Genomic DNA, 21631 nt, shown 5'->3' on the forward strand with positions numbered 1-21631 from the left:
ACCATAAACTGACTACCTAAAATCAGCAAACAATATTTTAGCATATATGTATCTGTTTGTGTATTCATATTTACACATACAGATGTGTGTATATGTTTTTATGATTTTTTTGCTAAGTCATTTGAATATAAGTTGCAAACATCGTGAGACTTCACCCTTCATTACTTCAGCATATTAATGTGTCTTTAATTATTTTCCATGTCGTTTTATAGTTTTTTAAACCAGGATCCAATCAAGGTTCACCAGTTACATTTCATTGTTAAGTGTTTTTAGTCTCTATCAATCTAGACGACTCCGTTTTTTCCATGCTGTTGTTATTCTGGAGAGAACAAGCTAGGGATTTTCCGAGATGTTTCTTTATGGTGACATTTAACTTGCTCTTATATTTTCTGCATTTTCTGTAAACTTGAACTTTTGTCTGAAGGGATGATTTGAGTTAAACACTTATGGAGGAGTGATGCTGTGACTTTGTATTGTATCCCATCAGAAGACATGTACTGTCACTATTAGTGGTGCTGAGTTTGAGCACTTGGTTAAGGTTATGATACTACACATTTCAATTATAAAGAAAAGGCCACACTTTATAGCTGGCAGGTAATCTATGGGGCAATACTTTGGGGTTTTAAGATCTGTGATGATCTTACCTGAACAAGATATTTTATTAAGAGTTCCAGAATGGTGAATTTCTAATTCTTTCACCATCTACATTTATTAGTTGTTAATGATGAAAATTAAGTAATAATGAAATAATGAATGAATAATGAAAATGAATACTAATGAAAAAATTATAATGATACAGGTTTTCAAAAGAGGGAGATAGAGACTTGAATTCTGAAAAAATACAATAAATTTGTGTTTCTAGTTTAAAAATAACTGTGTAATATATGTAAATTGAGAAAAGTTGGGTTTTTATTATTTAAATCTCAAACTTGACAATTTTCAAACTGTATAAGTAATTTTTTCCTATCTACATTTAATTTCTACCTGTTGCATGTTTTCATAGAAAAGAAAAAGATAGTAGACGTGGAAATGTAGCTATTCCTTCTCTGTAATAGCTGTGAGTCCAACAATCACAAAATAATGAATTACCAGTTACATGGACAACAAAATGAATGATGTCAGTTAATATCTATGTGTTGACAAACCCATGGAGAGAGGGTTCTGCTACAAGCTGTGAGTCCTTAAGCCTCCGCATTTTTAAGCATTTAAACCAAAACCAGTAATGCCTGTCTGCTATTTAGAGATGGACAGTTACCATTATTGGGCTCCCCTGGTGTCTCAGACAGTAAATAATCTGCCTGCAAGGCAGGAGACCCGGGTTTGATCCCTGGACCAGGAAGATCCCCTGGAGAACGGAATGGCTACTCACTCCAGTATTCTTGTCTGGAGAATTCCATGGATAAATTAGCTTGGCAGCCTACGGGTTTGCAAACAGTCGGCCACAACTGAGGGACTAACAGTTATCATTATTAGTTGATGATTTGGGCTATTATATGGGCTTCCCTGATAGCTCAGTTGGTAAAGAATCCCCCAGTTCCATTCCTAGGTCAGGAAGATAATGAGTTTTTATATTTGGAGATCAAATCGTTACAGTTACATATCTGCTGTAAACTTGTTTGTGTGTTTTTAAAAGTTTGAGTCCAGTGAAGTCAGGTGTCAGCCTTGTTAACCAGACATGTTCTATGATGAGTTTTTTTTAGAAATGAAGCATCTGGCCTATTCTCATTTCAGCCTTTTGGGTTACCTGCCGGAAATTCACAGCATAGTTTGAATTAAACAAATTAAACAGCTTTGTGATGAAGTCATAGATCTAAAACCTAACTATTAATAAATATAATCTTTCCTTCTAAAATGTAGACTTATAGCTATTTTTCACTTGTGAATGGATTAAATGTATAATGAAATAAGAGAAATTGACTATGACAAAAATATTTTAAAAGCAAATTCATCATTGACTCATAGTATTAATATAAATATGATACATGTTCAAAGAAGGAAAAAAGTCACTGGCTTACTGTTCCATGAAAATAGGAAAGAAATAAAGACCAAAAAAATCAAAATGTGGTTGTTTTATGTCATAGTTTTTTTAAAGTAGAAACTCTAGAATTTTTTTAAATGGTAGCTACTGAAAACCTGTAACATTAAAAAAAACTAGGATGCAAAATTCACACACATGACTGTGTGGCCTAGAGAATATTTCACTTTAGATTATATTATTTTATGCTTATAATTGTACTTTAAATTACAAATGTAATGCTTTCAAATAATATTTTAATAGAGTTTAGAAATAATGTGTTTCTTCAACAAATTTTTGAGTTGGTATCATGCACCAGGCCCTGTTCTGTATACCAGTGATAAGATCAATGGTGCAGGTAAATAAAGATGCAGATGAATAAGAAGGGAAAAATGTGGTTCTGCATTGAGTTTACATTCTAGTGAAGGGGATAAACAGTCACAAAAGTAAAATGGGAAATAATGTCTGGTGGTGGTAAGGGCTGTAATGAAAAAGAAAGCAAGGTAAAAATGTAAAAAATGGTGGGAGCCACTGTTTTAATAGGATGTCCAGGGAAGGACTTTTAAATTGTAGGTCTTGACAAATTAAGGAAATGAATTTCAGTGAGGTTTAGGAGAGGATCTTTCCAGGTGGAGCAAACAGTATGTGCAGGTAGGGGCATTTGGCTTATTTGAGAAAAAATGTTGCCAGTGGGGTCCTTGAGACAAATGGGACTGGAGAGGTAGCTAGAGACCAGATCGTGTAGGCTCTTGTTGGCCATGGCAAAGTGTTTAGGTTTTATACCAAGTATGATAGAAAGGAAGCTAAGTGGAAGGTTTTTAGCGGGGAAGTTACATGATTTGATTCATGTTTTAAAAGTATTCGTTTGGCTGCTATGCAAAAATTTGTCTGTAGGAGGTCGGAAGTATAAGCCAGAAGAAAAGTTCAGAGGTCAGTTCAGTAGCCTAGAGTGGAGGGATGGGGGCTTGGATGAAAGCAGCGGTGTTACGTGGGTGGATTGAAGATACGCATTTGGCTGGAATACCCAGAAGGGTTTCCTGATAGATGGATTGCAGCACTTGTGAAAAGAGTGAAGATGGAAGAGACTAAAAGAGGATCAGGTTTGCAACAGGGTTTAGCTTTGAGATGTTTAGTAGAAATCCAAATAGAGATGAGATAGAGAAAGGCATTTAAGAATTATCAGGTAGATGGTATCTTGAGCAAAGGGACAAACTGAGATTACCTAGGGAATGTGTGCTTCCCTGGTGGCTCAGTAATAAAGAAGGAAACAAGAGTTTGATCCCTCGGTCGGGAAGATCCCCTGGAGAGGGAAATGGCAACCCACTCCAGTATTCCTGCCTGGGAAATCCCATGAACATAGGGATCACAAAGAGTCGGACACGACTGAGTGACTAGACACCAGCACCAGGGAATATGTGCAGAGAAGTGTTTTCAGAATTCAGAATTGGGGCACTCCAACATTTAGAAGCTGAAAAGGAGAAGCTAGTGAGGTAGGAAGGAGATGGAGAAGTAGGCAGTCCTGGAAGCCGAATGAAGAGAGAGTGTCTTATGTGGTACTGACTCATGGGCAAACCTCCGGGACATCTTGTCTGTATTCTTGGAAGCAAGTATTTGCTTTATTTTTACAAAATCTTACCTCCTGAATAAGCAGTGGGAAACCATCACAATGATATTATTTTTCCCACAGTTGAGATGTTCACTGGATATTTCTGTGTACAGTTGAAGGTTTGGATGCAAATCTGCATTACTGTAACTTTCATCAGGTTTGCCATGTGCAGGAATGCTAGTAAGGGATAATTTCATTCTTTTTTAAAAAGAAGGGAAAGCAAGAATTTTTGAAGTGTTCATGCATACTCTTTAGTTATGCCTGTAACTCAACTGTTGGTGTTTCTAATGAGAATTTTTTTTAGGTAGTTTAAGTAGAAAGTAAGATTTCAGGATTATAAAGACTGGGGATTATAAACACATTGCATTTTTACATCTGAGATGTAGAAGTCAAAGAGAGCATAGGCCTTAGATTATATATGCTGCCTGTTTAATACTATGTAGATCAGGTGATGTTTCAGTTGAGTTGACTTCCAAAAATTAAATTTAATGACTGTCTACTTGAACCTTCTGTTCTATGTGGATGAGCTTAGTTGTCCAAGACAGAAAACAGCAGCTGCTCAGAAAACATCCATGGCTGTTGCACTAGATTAGAGATAAAACCATGGCCAAAAGTAAGCATTGTCCTCAAAGTCACTAATTTATTATAGAAACTAGTTTAATTTACTGCACTTCAGTTAGTGTTGACATTTTAGTTTTATAATAATAAAACTTAGTTATTTATATTCCATTATATTGACAACTTCATTTCAGTTTTGAAGGTAAGATTAGTTTTACTTTTTAAAATTTTTTCCTTCTACTTCTGTCTTTGGTGATAATAACTAACATTTAGTAAGCATTTACTTCAGCCTGTAATTGTGTTGAGCAACTTACATAAGTTTTAGCATCATTACAATCCTAGGAAGAACAAACTCTTTTTATATTACTCAGAAACAGGCTCAACGAGGTTAATTAACAAAAGCTAATATCTGTCCCAATCTGATCACATGGACAACAGCCTTCTCTAACTCAGTGAAACTATGAGCTATGCCTTGTAGGGACACTCAAGAAGAATGGTCACGGTGGAGAGTTCTGGCAAAACGTGATCCACTGGGGAAGGGAATGGCAAACTACTTCAATATTCTTGCCTTCAGAACCCCGTAAACAGTATGAAAAGGCAAAAAAATAGGACACTGAAAGATAAACTCCCCAGGTTGGTAGGTGCCCAATATGCTACTGGAGATCGGTGGAGAAATAACTCCAGAAAGAATGAAGAGATGGAGCCAAAGCAAAAACAATACCCAGTTGTGGATATGACTGGTGATGGAAGTAACGTCCAATGCTGTAAAGAGCAATATTGCATAGGAACCTGGAATGTTAGGCCCATGAATCAAGGCAAATTGGAAGTGGTCAAACAAGAGATGGCAAGAGTGAAAATCAACATTTTAGGAATCAGCGAACTAAAATGGACCAGAATGGGTGAATTTAATTCAGATGACTGTTATATCTACTACTGTGGGCAAGAATAATTTAGAAGAAATGGAGGAGCCCTCATAATCAACAAAAGAGTCCAAAATGAAGTACTTGGATACAATCTCAGAAACAACAGAATGATCTCTGTTCATTTCCAAAACAAACCATTCAGTATCACAGTAATCCAAGTCTGTTCCCTGACTAGTAATGCTGAAGAAGCTGAAGTTGAACGGTTCTCTGAAGACCTACAAGACCTTCTAGAACTAGCACCCAGAAAAGATGTCCTTTTCATTATACAGGACTGGAATACAAAAGTAGGAAGTCAAGAAATACCAGGAGTAACAGGAAAATTTGGCCTTGGAATATAGAATGAAGCAGGGCAAAGGCTAATAGAGTTTTGCCAAGAGAATGCACTGGTCATAGCAAACACCCTTTTCCAACAACACAAGAGATGACTCTACACATGGACATCAACAGATGGTCAATACTGAAATTAGATAGATTATATTCTTTGCAGCCAAAGATGGAGAGGCTCTATACAGTCAGCAAAAACAAGACCAGAAGCTGACTGTGGCTCAAATCATGAACTCTTTATTGCCAAATTCAGACTTAAATTGAAGAAAGTAGGGAAAACCACTAGACCGTTCAGGTATGACTTAAATCAAATCCCTTATGATTATACACTGGAAGTGACAAATAGATTGAAGGGATTAGATCTGATAAACAGAGTGCCTGAAGAACTATGGATGGAACATTGTGACATTGTACAGGAGACAGTGATCAAGCCCATCCCCAAGGAAAAGAAATGAAAAAGGCAAAATAGTTATATGAGGAGGCCTTACAAATAGCTGTGAAAAGAAGAAAAGCAAAAGGCAAATGAGACAAGGAAAGATATACCCATTAGAATTCAAAGTTCCAAAGAATAGCAAGGAGAGATAAGAAAGCCTTCCTCAGTGATCAGTGCAAAGAAATAGAGGAACACAATAGAAAGGGAAAGACTACAGATCTCTTCAAGAAAATTAGAGATACCAATGCAAAGATGGACACAATAAAGGACAGAAATTGTATGGACCTAACAGAAGCAGAAGATATTGAGAAGATGTGGAAAGAATACACAGAAGAACTATACAAAAAGATCTTCATGATGCAGATAATCATGATAGTGTGATCACTCACCTAGAGCCAGACATCCTGGAATGAGAAGTCAAGTGGGCCTTGGGAAGCATCACTACGAACAAAGCTAGTGGATGTGATGGAATTCCAGTTGAGCTATTTCAAATCCCAAAAGATGATGCTGTGAAAGTGATGTACTCAATATGCCTGCAAACTTGGAAAACTCAGCAGTGGCCACTGGACTGGAAAAGGTCTGTTTTCATTCCAATCCCAAAGAAAGGCAATGCCAAAGAATGCTGAAATTACCACACAATTGCACTCATCTCACAGGCTAGCAAAGTAATGCTCAAAATTCTCCAAGCCAGGCTTCAACAGTACATGAACTGTGAAATTCCAGATGTTCAAGCTGGATTTAGAAAAGGCAGAGGAACCAGAGATGAAAATGCCAGCATCAGTTGGGTCATTGAAAAAACGAGAGAGTTCCAGAAAAACACCTGTTTCTGCTTTATTGGCTATGCCAAAGCCTTTGACTGTGTAGATCATAACAAACTGTGGAAAATTCTGAAAGAGATGGGCATACCAGGCCACCTAACCTGCCTTCTGAGAAATCTGTATGCAGGTCGAGAAGCAACAGTTAGAACTGGACATGGAACAACAGACTGGTTCCAAATCTGGAAAGGAGTACGTCAAGGCTGTATATTGTCACCTGCTTATTTAACTTATATGCAGATTACATCATGAGAAATGCTGGACTGGATGAAGCACAAGCTGGAATCAAGATTGCTGGCAGAAATGTCAATAACTTCAGATATGCAGATGGCACCACCCTTATGGCAGAAAGTGAATAAGAACTAAAGAGCCTCTTGACAAAAGTGAAAGAGCAGAGTGAGAAAGGCTTAAAAGTCAACTTTCAGGAAACTAAGGTCATAGCCTCTGGTCCTTTCACTTCATGGCACATAGATGGCAATGGAAATATTGACAGACTTTATTTCTTGGGCTCCAAAATCACTGCAGATGGTGACTGCAGCCATGAACTTAAAAGACACCTGCTCCTTGGAAGAAAAGCTATGACCAACCTAGACAGCATATTAAAAAGTAGAGACATTACTTTGCCAACAAAGGTCCATCTAGTCAAAGCTGTGGTTTTCCAGTGGTCATGTATGGATGTGAGAGTTGGACTATAAAGAAAGCTAAGTGCCAGAGAATTGATGCTTTTGAACTGTGGTGTTGGAGAAGACTCTTGAGAGTCACTTGGACTGCAAAGAGATCCAGCCAGTCCATCCTAAAGGAAATTAGTCCTGAATATTCATTGGAAAGACTGATGCTGAAGCTGAAACTTCATTACTTTGGCCACCTGATGTGAAGAACTGACTCATTAGAAAAGACCCTGATGCTGGGAAAGATTGAAGGTGGGAGGAGAAGGGGATGACAGAGAATGAGATGGTTGGATGGCATCACCGACTTAATGGGCATGAGTTTGAGTAAACTCCAGGAGTTGGTGATGGACAGGGAGGCCTGGCATGCTGCAGTTCATGGGGAAGCAAAGAGTCAGACATGACTGAGTGATTGAACTAAAACTAAATAGCTATCCCTGTTTTCTTCATATTGAAATTAGGTAATTTCTGTTGTGTCTTTACATATGAAGTTCCCTGCTGTGTTTTTTAGTTCCCTAATCTTTAATTCCTCTTTTTCTTTTGCTCTATGTGTTTAAGATAAGGTTGCTAATAAGAATTAATTGCTTAATATTCATTTTAAAGTAGAAGTTATCTTTAAAGTATAAAACGTATGTCTAAGTTTTGGGACACCTTGTGGTCAGACTTTATCTCTTTAAGTATTTAAGAGGTGCGTTTGTTTCTTCCATACTTTTCTGAAGATTGTTTCAGTGAACCATTATGCACACTTGAAATGAGCTGCTTCCCTGTTATAATTCTTTAAAATCCATACTGTTTTTTTTTTTACTTTTTTTTTTCATTTATTTTTATTAGTTGGAGGCTAATTACTTTACAATATTGTAGTGGGTTTTGCCATACATTGACATGAATCAACCATGGATTTACATGTGTTCCCCATCCCAATCCCCCCTCCCACCTCCCTCTCTACCCGATCCCTCTGGGTCTTCCCAGTGCACCAGGCCCGAGCACTTGTCTCATGCATCCAGCCTGGGCTGGTGATCTGTTTCACCCTGGATAATATACATGTTTCGATGCTGTTCCCTTGAAACATCCCACCCTCACCTTCTCCCACAGAGTCCAAAAGTCTGTGCTGTATATCTGTGTCTCTTTTTCTGATTTGCATATAGGGTTATGATTACCATCTTTCTAAATTCCATATATATGTGTTAGTATACTGTAATGGTCTTTATCTTTCTGGCTTACTTCACTCTGTATAATGGGCTCCAGTTTCATCCATCTCATTAGAACTGATTCAAATGAATTCTTTTTAATGGCTGAGTAATATTCCATCATGTATATGTACCACAGCTTCCTTATCCATTGGTTTTAAATCCTAAAGCCACAACCTGACAGCGTGCTTCTCTATTCCAGAGTGGTTATGGTTTAACTTTTCAGGTGATGAAAGTCTCCCTTAATGTTTCATAATACAGTATTAATAAATAGAAGACATTCATGTCAAAACTGTAAATTCTTTATAGTCTTTAATCTAGCCATTTTGGGAACAAGTGTGCTGTTGTACCATCTAATCTGAATGAGAAAGATGCAGAAATCTCAGAGACCATCTATCACTGTGTTTCTTTTCTCTTATTTTCTCTGTGCTCTTTGATTTTCATGAGTGCATTTATTTATAAAGTTTTAAGTTATGTTATTCAAAATAATACACAATGTCCAAAGCACTCAACTAAATTAGTGTTTGTATATCCTCTTATTTTATTCTAACTTTGAATTAAAGATTTAAATAAAGAAAATAATAGCATTCATTTAGTTTTATTATATGGGTTTCCCTGGTGACTCAGTAGTAAAGAATCCTCCTGTAGTGCAGGAGCCAAAGGAGACCTGGGTTTGATCCCTGGGTCAGGAAGCGACTTAGCAGCAGCAGCATATATAAGACCACTTAATATTACAATACTGCAAGAAAAAAATTGTGATGCCCATTTATAATAAGACAACTAAGGCCTAGTGTCTTTAAATTAACTGTCTGATATTAAAAACTAATAAGAGGCAGAAGTGGAGTTTAGTCCAAGGTAAGTCACAAGCTGCTTGTGAATTTGGAAATTCATGTTATATAATTTAATATGTTTTATGAACTACTTTTAAGGTTTATATATTTTTTATTTATTGCCATGGCCAATGATGACCAAGAGCACACGCTGCTGCTGCTAAGTCGCTTCAGTCGTGTCCGACTCGGCGACCCCATAGACGGCAGCCCACCAGGCTCCGCCGTCCCTGGGATTCTCCAGGCAAGAACACTGAAGCGGGTTGCTGCTTCCTTCTCCAAGGCATGAAAGTGAAAAGTGAAAGTGAAGTCGCTCAGTCATATCCGACTCTTCGCCTCCCCATGGACTGCAGCCTACCAGGCTCCTCTGTCCATGGGATTTTCCAGGCAAGAGTACTGGAGTGGGGTGCAGTTGCCTTCTCCAAAGAGCACCTGAAGGATTTTAAAAAACAAGTTAAAGAAATCTCTTTCAGTAATACCTAACATTTTTTAGACATTGTATTTATTCTATAAAAATCTAAATAGAAATGAGGTAGTGATGGATGCTCTTTGTTCATTCTGTTTTAAAAGGCCATATATGAACAAAGCATAATTCCTTAATACAGTAATTCCTTAGGAAAATTTGGATGGACGTAAGAATCTCTAGCTAGGAGAAAAATGAGATATGAAACTGCAATAATTATTTGAAGCTTAAAGCATGTAATAATTTAGAATTACCAATGCTCTTTCCCCTAGTAATTTAGAGTTGGAAAGTTATTAAGAGATATCCTGGTTCCTGTCCTGGGCTGGATTTCCAAAGAGTATTTGAGGTGAACATGCTTGTTCCAGTCCTCAGTGGACTTCTCAGGTCACCTGAGGTTTTGTAACTGCCAGTACAACCTTTATTTTTTTCCAGTTATGTCATGAGAAGTGTTTGTAGTAAATGTTTCTTTTTGTAAATTGATTTTTATTAACTTCAGAATATTTTCTTTTAAATGCCTTAGGGATGTTTTAGAATCTACATAGTTTTATATCAGAAAAAAATTTGGGAAGACTCACTATTAATTAATAAATTAGTTACTGAATATGGTTTAGTTGCTCAGTCATGTCTGACTCTTGTGACCCCATGGACTGTAGCCTGCCGTGCTCCTCTGTCCATGGGATTTTCCAGGCCAGAATAGTGGAGTGGATTGCCATTCCCTTCTCCAGGGGATCTTCCCGACCCAGGAATTGAACCCAGGTCTCCTGCATTGCAGGCAGATTCTTTACCGACTGAGCTATGATTGAAGCCGTTTACTGAATATAGCTTTAACTAATAGAATGGGTATAAGCAAATTTCCTATTTTATTAAAAGTAAAGCTGCAGTGTTTCATATTGCAAGTGAGACCAGAGAGATGTAAAATTTGAGCCACTTTATTTGAATAGATACTTGATTTTGTCCAGCTATTTCTTCAATGGGAAAAGCATAAGTGATGAGAGCTGGTCAGGGGCCTCCTTCAGCATTGCTTCACTTTTGCCAGAACCAGACTTACTCACTGTTTGTGCACACATGAGTTTTGTTTACTTCTAAACATTTAAAGAGCATTCTGCTCATTACTTCTAGTGTCATTCAGGTTTTTGTTGCATGCCTCTTTTCTTGATCCCACTGATCTCTGTTTATAGTCATAGTTGTGATTATTTGATTGTTTTTCCTTCTGCCATTGGACTGTACGCTCTGTGGGAGAAAGCCTAGACGTGGTTTTGCTTGTCTGTATCCTGAATAGTCATCATAGTTCCCAGAACAAAGAAGGTGCTTGGCAAATATTTGTAAGTGACTAAGGGTTTTCTTTGTCTTTGTCTTTACATGTATTTGGCATAACAATTAATGTGTAAGTTGTGTTCAGTAAAGGTTTACTGAGACAAATTGAAAAAAAAAAATCTGTTTAATGTACAGAGACAAAACATAGCTCAAACAAAACCTTGTGCACACCAGGATCCAGAGACCCCACAGAGACTGAGCCAGACCTGCTTTTGAGTGTCTGAGTGTCTCTTGCAGACGCATGGGTCATCTGTAGCCTGCCACAGGGACAGGGTCTCTGACTGCAGCAGACTTGGGTCATGCAGCCTGTGGCATAAGCTGTCTTGGAGGAGGTCACTGTTAGCCCAATCATAGTGCCACCAAGCAGATGGCCCACAGACTGTAGAACAATTACACCAAGGAAATTCTCAGACTGTTAAGAAAGTTCTAGGACCCACAGCAGATTTCCCAACCTGGGGATCTGGCACGGGGCTGAGAACCCCCAGGGATTTGACTTTGGAGGCCAGTGGGATTTGATTCAGAACTTCCACAGGCCTGGGGAAACAGGCTCTTGGAGGGCACAAACAAAACCTTCTGTGCACCAGGAGCCAGGAGAAAGGAGCGGTGTCCCCACTAGAGACTGAGCCAGACTCGCCTGTGAGTGTCCAGGAGTCTCCAGTGGAGGTGGGGGTCGACAGTGGCCTGCTGGGGGTCAGGGGCACTGAATACAGCAGTTTCTGCACAAATCCTTTGAAGGAGGTTGCCATTATCTTCATTGCCCTTGCCATAGTTTGGCCCAAGCCAAACAACCAGAGGGAACACAGCCCATCAAAAGAAAATTGGATTAAAGGTTTACTGAGCATGGCACTGCCCATCAGAACATGACCCAGTTTCCCCCACAGCCAGTCCCTCTCATCGGGAAGCTTCCATGAGCCTCTTATCCTTATCCACCAGAAGGCAGACAGAAAGAAAACCACAATCACAGAAAACTAACCAAAGTGATCATATGGACCACAGCCTTGTCAACTCAATGAAACTATGAGTCATGCCATGTAGGGCCACCCAGTACAGACGGGTCATGGTGGAGAGTTCTGACAAAACATGGTCCACTGGAGAAGGGAATGGCAAACCACTTCAGTATTCTTGCCTTGAGAACCCCAGGAACAGTATGAAAAGGCAAGAAGACATGACACTGAAAGATGAACTCCCCTGGTCAGCAAGTGCCAATATGCTACTGGAGAAGGGTGGAGAAATAACTCCAGAAGGAATGAAGAGCTGGAATCAAAGTGAAAAGAACACCCAGTTGTGGATGTGACTGGTGATGGAAATAAAGTCCGATGCTGTAAAGAGCAATATTGCATAGGAACCTGGAATGTTAGGTCCATGGATCAAGGTAATTTGAAGTGGTCAAACAGGAGATGGCAAGAGTGAGCATTGACATTTTAGGAATCAGTGAACTAAAACAGACTAGAATGGGTAAATTTAATTCAGATGACCATTATATCTATACTATGGGCAAGAAACCTTTAGAAGAAATGGAGTAGTCCTCATAGTCAACAGAGTCCTAAATGCAGTGCTTGGGTGCAATCTCGAAACTGACAGAATGATCTCTATTCGTTTCCAAGGCAAACCATTCAGTATCACAGTAATCCAGGTCTATGCCCCAACCACTAATGCTGAAGAAGTTGAGGTTGATTGGTTCTATGAGGACTTACAAGACCTTTTAGAACTAACACCGAAAAACATGCCCTTTTCATCATAGGGGACTGGAATGCAAAAGTAGGAAGTCAAGCAATACCTGGAGTAACTGGGAAGTTTGACCTTGGAGTACAGAATGAAGCAGGGCAAAGAATAACAGAGTTTTGCCAAGAGAATACATTGTTCATAGCAAACCCCATCTTCCAATAACACAAGAGATGACTCTACACATGGACATCACCAGATGGTCAATACTGAAATCAGCTTGGTTATATTCTTTGTAGCCGAAGATGGAGAAGCTCTATAGTCAGCAAAAACAAGACTGGGAGCTGACTGTGGCTCAGATCATGAACTCCTTAGTATGAAAGGAAAAGTAGCTTTGTTGTGTCCGACTCTCTGCAACCCCATGGACTATATAGTCCATGGAATTCTCCAGGGCAGAATACAGGAGTGGGTAGCCTTTCCCTTCTCCAGGGGATTTTCCCAACCCAGGGATCGAACCCAGGTCTCCCGGGTGGAGTCTTTACCAGCTGAGTTATCAGGGAAGCCCCCTTATTGCAAAATTCAGACTTAAATTGAAGAAAGTGGGGAAAACCACTAGACCATTCAGGTATGACCTAAATCAAATCCTTTAAGATTATACAGTGGAAGTGAGAAATAGATTCAAGGGACTAGATTTGATAGCCAGAATGCCTGAAGAACTATGGATGGAGGTTTGTGACATTGTACAGGAGGCAGTGATCAAGACCACCCCAAGAAAAAGAAATGCAAAAAGGCAAAATGATTATGTGAGGAGGCCTTACAATTAGCTGAGAAAAGAAGAGAAGTGAAAGGCAAAGGAGACAAGGAAAGATATACCCATTTGAATGTAGAGTTCCAGAAATAGCAAGGAGAGATAAGAAAGCCTTCCTAAGTGATCAATGCAAAGAAATAGAGTAAAACAATAGAATGGGAAAGACTAGAGATCTCTTCAAGAAGATTAAACATACCAAGGGAACGTTTCATGCAAAGATGGGCTCAATAAAGGACAGAAATGGTATGGACCTAACAAGCAGAAGATATTAAGAAGAGATGGCAAGAATACACAGAACAACTATACAAAAAAGATCTTCATGACCCAGATAACCATGATGGTGTGATCACTCACCTAGAGTCAGACATCCTGAAATATGAAGTCAAGTAGGCCTTAGGAAGCATCACTATGAACAAAGCTAGTGGAGGCGATGGAATTCCAGCAGAGCTATTTCAAATCCTAAAAGATGATGCTGTGAAAGTGCTGCACTCAATTTACCAGCAAACTTGGAAAACTCAGCAGTGGCCACAGGATTGGAAAAGGTTAGTTTTCATTCCAATCCCAAAGAAAGACCATGCCACAGAATGTTCAAACTACCACACAATTGCACTCATCTCACACGCTAGCAAAGTAATGCTCAAAATTCTCTAAGTGAGGTCAACAGTATGTGAACTGAGAACTTGCTGGTGTTCAAGCTGGATTGATAAATGGCAGAGGAACCAGAGATCAAATTGCCAACATCTGCTGGGTCATCGAAAAAGCAAGAGAGGTCCAGAAAAACACCTGCTTCTGCTTTATTGACTATGCCAAAGCCTTTGACTGTGTGGATCACAGCAAACTGTGGAAAATTCTTAAAGAGATGGGAATACCAGACCACCTTACCTGCCTTCTGAGAAATCTGTATGCAGGTCAAGAAGCAACAATGAGAACTCGACATGGAACAACAGACTGGTTCCAAATCGGGAAAGGAGTACGTTAAGGCTGTATATTGTCACCCTGCTTGTTTAACTTCTATGTAGAGTACATTGTGCAAACTTCTGGGCTTGATGAAGCAAAACTGGAAACAAGATTGCCAGTAGAAACATCAATAACCTCAGATATACAAATGACACCGCCCTTATGGCAGAAAGCAAAGAGAAACTATAGAGCCTCTTGACAAAAGTGAAAGAGAAGAGTGAAAAAACTGGCTTAAAACTTAACATTCAAAAAATGAAGATCATGGCATCTGATCCCTTCACTTCATGGCAAGTAGATGGGGAAACGATGGAAACAGTGACATAATTTATTTTCTTGGGCTCCAAAATCACTGCAGATGGTGACTGCAGCCATGAAATTAAAAGACGCTTTTTCCTTGGAAGAAAAGATATGACCAACCTAGACAGCATATTAAAAAGCAGAGACATTACTTTGCCGATAAAGGTCCATCTAGTCAAGGCTGTGGTTTTTGCAGTAGTCATGAATGGATGTGAGAATTGGACCATAAAGAAAGCTGAGTGCCAGGAATTGATACTTTTGAACTGTGGTGTTGGAAAAGACTCTTGAGAGTCCCTTGGACTGCAAGGATATCCAACCAGTCAATCCTGAAAGAAATTAGTCCTGAATATTCATTGGAAGGACTGATTCTGAAGCTGAAACTGCAATACTTTGGCCACCTGATGTGAAGAACTGACTCATTGGATGCTGGGAAAGATTGAAGGCAGGAGGAGAAGGGACGACAGAGGATGAGATGGTTGGATGGCATCACTGACTCAATGGACATGAGTTTGAGCAAGCTCCAGAAGTTGGTGATGGACAGGGCAGTCTGGACTGCTGCAGTCCATGTGATCACGAAGAGTCAGACACAACTGAGCAACTGAACTGAACTGAGCTGAATTGTACATGGAATTTCTTGACTGTACTTGCAAAGTTTATGAATGTGCAAAGATTATACATGATTTTATTATGTCATATTCATTGTTATTTTTAAATATATGGCTGATTTAATAATATGTATAATTTATTGAATAATTTAATATAATGATCTAAGATAACTTCAGAACAGTTAGGATTTTATATCCCCATTTTATATACAAGGTAACTGATAATCAGAAAGATTAAGTCACTTATCTAAGGACACAACGTTAGTAAGTGGAGAATTTAGTTGTTTAACCCAGGTTGTGTGTCTTTACAAGCTATCCTTTCAGCCACCATACAGTCCTTAGTATCATATAAGCCGGAAAACTCCAGTTTAACACATCGAAGATAAGCAAGTTTTATGTCAGTGACTGGAAAGCATTGGGTAAATAAAGATGGTTAAAATTTTATTTTAAAAAATAGTAAATGTGATTCAGTAATGGGAGGGATTTTACTTATGTGGTTGCAATGACAAGATCAAGGCTGCTTGCCCTTACAGCCTGAGTTAGATGCTTGGGTTAGTCTGAGTTTGGCTTATAACTTTTTTGTCTCTGCTTCTTGTAGGTTTGAGTGGCCGCTTCTTTGTCACCACCCTCCCAGCATTTTTCCAGTAAGTTCAAATAATTTTCTGGTCTTGTAATGATTAGAAACTAGTAGGTGTGTGTGTAAAAAGTGTGTCCCGGGATTCTTTAGTTGTTGTCCATAGCCTTCATTTGTTCAGCTTAGCATGTGAAGGGAGAAAGACTGGCCTCCACTGAACGATAGTGATCAGAAGAGAGGGGTGCCCAGGTGCTACAGAGTCTAATTTCAGGCAGCAGATAGGTGAGGAGGCCAAAGAGGGTTTTTCTGATGACATGAAAGGTGGGATGATTCTTAATAGATAACAGGAGTATGTGAAGCAGGTAAGGTAGACAAGACCTTTCCAAATAGAGGATGTATCATGGAAAAGCCTCGGAGAAAAGGAGATGCCTTCTGAGAACTATAGCTAGTTCTCTGTGGCTGGCCTGAGAGGTACAGTTGGATCATCCCAGGTGATGGTGCTAGAGAGGTTCAGGTAGTGAGGGGGAAGGAGACAGGCAGGGATGGTTTCCAGAGATGCTGAGGAGGTGGGATCATTGGTGACTGATTAGCCGTAAGAAAGGGAGAGCCTCTGGTGACTTACTGACAGGCCTGTTTAACTAGCAAAGCTATTGAGAAGTTGCTGGAATAAAGTGCAGTTTGGAAGATAGAGACCAGAATGGAAAAGATAGTGTGAGGGGTTTATGCTAATTCCAAATGAGAAGTTTAGGTGGTAGTTTAATTTCAGGGTCATAAGAAAGGTCTAGACTGGAGGTACATACCAGGGATTAGATTACAGTTGAAATATATACGATGAGAGAATAGACGCGGTGGGAAAAGAAGCACGCTGAGGATCAGTGACCCCCGTTAGGACATCTGCGAAGGAGCACAGGGTGCATGGAACTGAGAAGGACTGGAGACCTCCTGTCAGGATAGCCCCGGGAAAGGGGGGAGGAAGGGACAGTGTCCCAGACACACACAGGGGAAATGGCAGAAGAGGCTCCGGGGACACCGCACTGAAGAGTCCTCGGAGGCCCCAGTATGAGCAGTTTCCACGCAGTCATGGAACCAGGACCCCTGCTGGCAGGAGCGGTGAATGAGTTAATATGAGGAGAAAGCGTAGACTCCTCCCTTAGGAAACTTAGCTAGACAGAAGGTGAGAGGGAGGGAAGACCGAAGGCATTTGCTGTTTAGTCGCTAAGTCGTGTCCGACTCTTTTGCAACCCCATGGACTATAGCCTGCCAGCCTCCTCTGTCCATGGAATTCTCCAGGCAAGAACACTAGGGTGGGTTGCCGTTTCCTTCTCCAGGGGATCTTCCCAGCCCAGGGATCAAATCCAGGTCTCCTGCCTTGGCAGGCGGATTCTTTACCACTGAGCCACCAGGGAGACCCGGTTTTCAGGAGAGGGACTTGGATGATATCAATTTGGAAATGTGCATAGAGTTTTTTAAAACTTGATAACAACTGCAGTTTTGCTGATGTAAGAGGAAAATTGAAATAATTTGTAGCAAAAATAATAAAAAGTAACTTGACAGATTAGCCACTGCCAAGGACTTTGCTTACAGTCGCAAATTGTGCAGTGATTAAATAGAATGTTTAATTCTCTCTGCTTTGGAATTTCTCATTTGTAATAAGTATTTGTGTATGCTTTCTTATTTATGTCTTAACTATAATATTTCTTTTTTTTCATTTTGAGTGAAGTTAAAATTCAGAGTGGAGTTCACATGTAAAACCAGTACTTATTTTCGTTATTGTTCCTGTTTATTATCTGTAACACTTGTTATTTTAATTGGTTTATTTTTTGTTTTTATAATTTATAGTGCAAAAGATGGGATATTCCGCCGTTACCGTGGCCCAGGAGTCTATGAAGACCTGCAGAACTATATCTTAGAGAAGAAGTGGCAATCTGTTGAGCCTCTGACTGGCTGGAAATCCCCAGCTTCTCTAACGTAACTTGTTTTTTTAATGACAGAGTGTTACTAATAGAACAGATAGTTTCAACTTAACAACCCATAGACCTTGAAAGTCTACATTTCTCTTCATATTCACTTCTGATTTCCCAGATGACACGTGCCCCTGCTTGGCCCATGTTGTGTTTCTGGCTTTGTGACCCGTGTGTTTCAGCTGGTTGTTAGGATGCTAGGGTTTAGTATCCAGATTCAGGTGGGTTACAGAGAGCTCTCCTCCAGCTTTTGCACCGTCACCTCTTTTCTCTTTACTAAATATGGTATTGAACACCATTTACCATACCTCCTTCCTTATAAATTATTGAGAAGGTAGAGGAGAACCTTTGTCTTGAATTTAGAGTTCATGAAGGAATTGCTAAAGTATCTGTCTGTGTGGAGAGTAAGACCTATGGTGTCTTTGGCTGCTTAACAGAACACTGCTGGGGTAACCTTGGCCATGATGGTAAATTGTATAATGCTTGGTGAGGCAGATAAGGTCAAGCAATAACACCTTGTTCACCGTTTTCATTTGGAATGAACTGTGGTATTTGTAATTGATTTTATGTTGATATATATAAGCATAAGGAATATCCCTGCTGAAATAGGATCAAATCATGTTACATTTTAGGAATAAGTGATCTGATAGCATCTATAGGAAATACATGGCTTATTCTAAAAGCAGCTCACCTCTGATGTTTCATTCTACAAATTTTCATTCTTTAAAATCAGGGAGCATTGATTTTATGCAGATACTATTCTCAGTGCTAGATGTTCAGCAGTCAACATGATAAATGTGACCCCTGTGGTCTCCTAGGGTGACTTACAGTAAGACAGATGATGAAAAAATTAGGGATGTAAAGAATCACGAAACAAAACAGAAAACAAACCCTTACTAAGTCAGGGCTTGACTGGGAGCGCGGGCCTCTGTTAGATGGGTACTAGGAGAGCTGGCTCTGAGGGGTCACTGCAGATGGGGTCTGCAGGACCGCAGGGCCTGGCCGGGCGAGGAGCAGGTGAGGACTGTTCCAGGAACGGAGGTAGCATTCGCACATGCCCCACAGTGGAAAGAGCTCGGTGTATTGAGGAAGAGTCAGGTGGCCAGGGTTAGGCACAGCGAAAGAGAAAGGGGAGCAGTGTAAACAGAGGGCAGGAGGCAGACGGTCAGGCCTGTGGCTGGTGAGAGCCGGGGTGTGAGCAGTGCAGGCCGTGACCAGAGGCTCAAGGGGACTGTGTGGAGCGGCCTCGCCCAGGGATGGTGGTATGGACCAGCCTGATGGCAGTGGGGATGCAGAGCATGGGTGGACTTAAAATACGTTTAAACCTCAGTCCCGCATGCTGGAAGCCAGCTTGTGCCGATGGCAGGGCCCTGCCACTCTGTGTCCCACCCTTGGCTCCCCTGTGGGGTCATCGTGAGGCCAGCTCACCTAAACTTTGAGGGAAATTTTGATTTACTGTATTTTGCAGAACTTGCTGAAAAGCAGCCATGGCGGCACAAGGTGTTTGGACAGGAATCTGGGTCTTCAGCCGAAAAGTGTAGCATGGCAGCCCAGCTGTTACCTGGAGGTGTCACTGGGTGATGTACAGTTTTCATACCACAGGAGGTTGGAAAGTGAGCTGGAAAAGGGACTGATCCACAGGATTTTTGAGACTTTATGAATTCTGAGGATGCAAAGAACTTAGAATTAATTCTTAAACTTGCAGGTGATCCCTTGCAAAATGTATGTTTTTAAGGCACTCCTTTTAAAATGTTTGTCTTTTAACTTATCCTGGGAGTGATGTATTGAATTTGGAAATTGTAGCTACTAGTGGATGTGTGGAAATTTTAGAAATTCATCCATTTGCAGTTTTTCCTTATTATAGTAGTATTTTAAGGCAGCATGTTATTTTGCTTGTGATATGTATAAATCATATGAAAATCATAATGGTATGAGCCATTTTGTTCCAAATTTTTGTACAAGAACTCAAATTTTTTTTCACTTTTTATTACAGAAACTTTCAAATATACATAAAAATACAGAAAATAGTACAGTAAACCCCCATGTACGTATCACACACCTATAATGACCATCAAATTATAGCTTGTTTTATCAGTTGTTTTGAAACAAATACCAAGTGTGTCATTTTATTATATTTTGGTATGTGTCTATAAAAGGTAAGAACTCTTTTAAAAATCGTAAATATAATACCCTATTATTATGCAGTCTGACCCTACCCACGCCAATGGAATGAGGGCGCAAAACCTAGCTGAAGCGCCCTGTGCCCCTCTGGGTTGCAGGCGGAAGGGCGTGGCCTCTCTCGTGCAGTGGGCGTGGCCTTTCTCCATCAGTTCTTCCTGTGATTGTTGGTGATGACAAAGATTAGAGGTTGCTTTAAGCTGCTTTGAGTGGGTTATAGTAGACATTAATACTAGACTGAAATAGGATTCTAGCTTCTTCCTCAGGGACACGGTTGAGGGCAGTAATGCAGGTTGGCCTCGTCCTATTGCAGTGAGAGTGGCTTTGCGTTCTGCCTGCCGAGCAGGGCCACCACTGGTGTCCGTGCAGAGTGGGTGCTGAGTTTAACAGTGGCAGTACTCTGCTGCACAGCACTGGTGGCACCTAGGAGAGCTCCCTCAGGCATTAGGGGAGCCTCTTAATGGAGGCCCTGTTGCAACTTTTTTTTTTTGCAGGCAGATTCTTTACCAGCTGAACAAGCTTCTGCTAATAAAATTACAGTTTTACTGTTAACAAATGACTGCTGAACAGGCCTTTAAAGTTTTTAAAGTTAAGTGCCATACAACTTCAGATGCCTTCTGAATACTGAATATAAGTTCAGTTTTACAGTTAAGTGTTATAGGAACTGTGTGGATTGGCTGCGTGAGAGTAACCTGATGCAGACCAGGGCCTTTGACATTATGGATGTAAAGCTCTTAGAAGATTGTGAAGTAATGGGGTATTCACATGGTGCCAACATTTCAGCCCACAAATGACCTAGCCATTATCAAGGAAAAACCACCTTTCCAGTGGAGAGGTCTGTCTCAATCACTAGTTAACCAAGAGACTTAGCATCACTGAGAGCCCACTTACAGCAGGCTTCTTAGTCTCTATATGGAGATGAGGTCATAGTCCTCACCTTCCCAAATCTTTCCTGAAGACTGAAATTCAATACTAATCATAGCCCCAAATAAAAAACACTTGGTAAGTGTTAGGCTTCTTTTATGGCTTTTATTTCCCTATCTATCATAATTATAGCTAAGAAGAAAAAGATTGAAATCAATGTCTGTTAATAAATGTTGAATTAAACTGAGACAGGACTGAATTTAAAGATAGGAAGGAGCAACTGTTTGAAGCTTTAGGAGCCCTAAAGAAAGGAGTATACCTAGGGAAATTAAAGTATTCTGAAACTTGAGTAGTTAACTCAATAAAAATAATTTTGTAATAAAGTTCAAGAAAGCAGTCTCTTTGATCATGTATGTAGTGATTGCTAATGGGACTCCAACACCACTATCAGTTGATACTTTTAAATGAAATTTAGATTTGTATATGATATAAATGTAGCTGTAAAATGTTTTAATAGTTTCACTATTTAAAAATAAAATAGGTTTTAAAGGTAGACTCTACTAAGGTGAAGGAGAGGTAAGATTCATATGCAATCA

At 39.9% G+C, this 21631-nt stretch overlaps 1 protein-coding gene across 1 annotated transcript in view; it reads left to right on the plus strand.

Moving 5' to 3' along the window:
* The window catches only part of TMX4 (thioredoxin related transmembrane protein 4), a 44510-nt gene that overhangs the window by 14481 nt on the left and 8398 nt on the right, over positions 1-21631 (plus strand). The window contains exons 3-4 of the mRNA XM_043479787.1: positions 16057-16102; positions 17872-18000. Of these exons, the coding sequence (XP_043335722.1) occupies positions 16057-16102; positions 17872-18000 (175 nt within the window). The remainder of the gene's footprint in view (positions 1-16056; positions 16103-17871; positions 18001-21631) is intronic.

This window comes from Cervus canadensis, chromosome 10 (genome assembly GCF_019320065.1).
Source record: "Cervus canadensis isolate Bull #8, Minnesota chromosome 10, ASM1932006v1, whole genome shotgun sequence".
Taxonomy (NCBI): domain Eukaryota; kingdom Metazoa; phylum Chordata; class Mammalia; order Artiodactyla; family Cervidae; genus Cervus; species Cervus canadensis.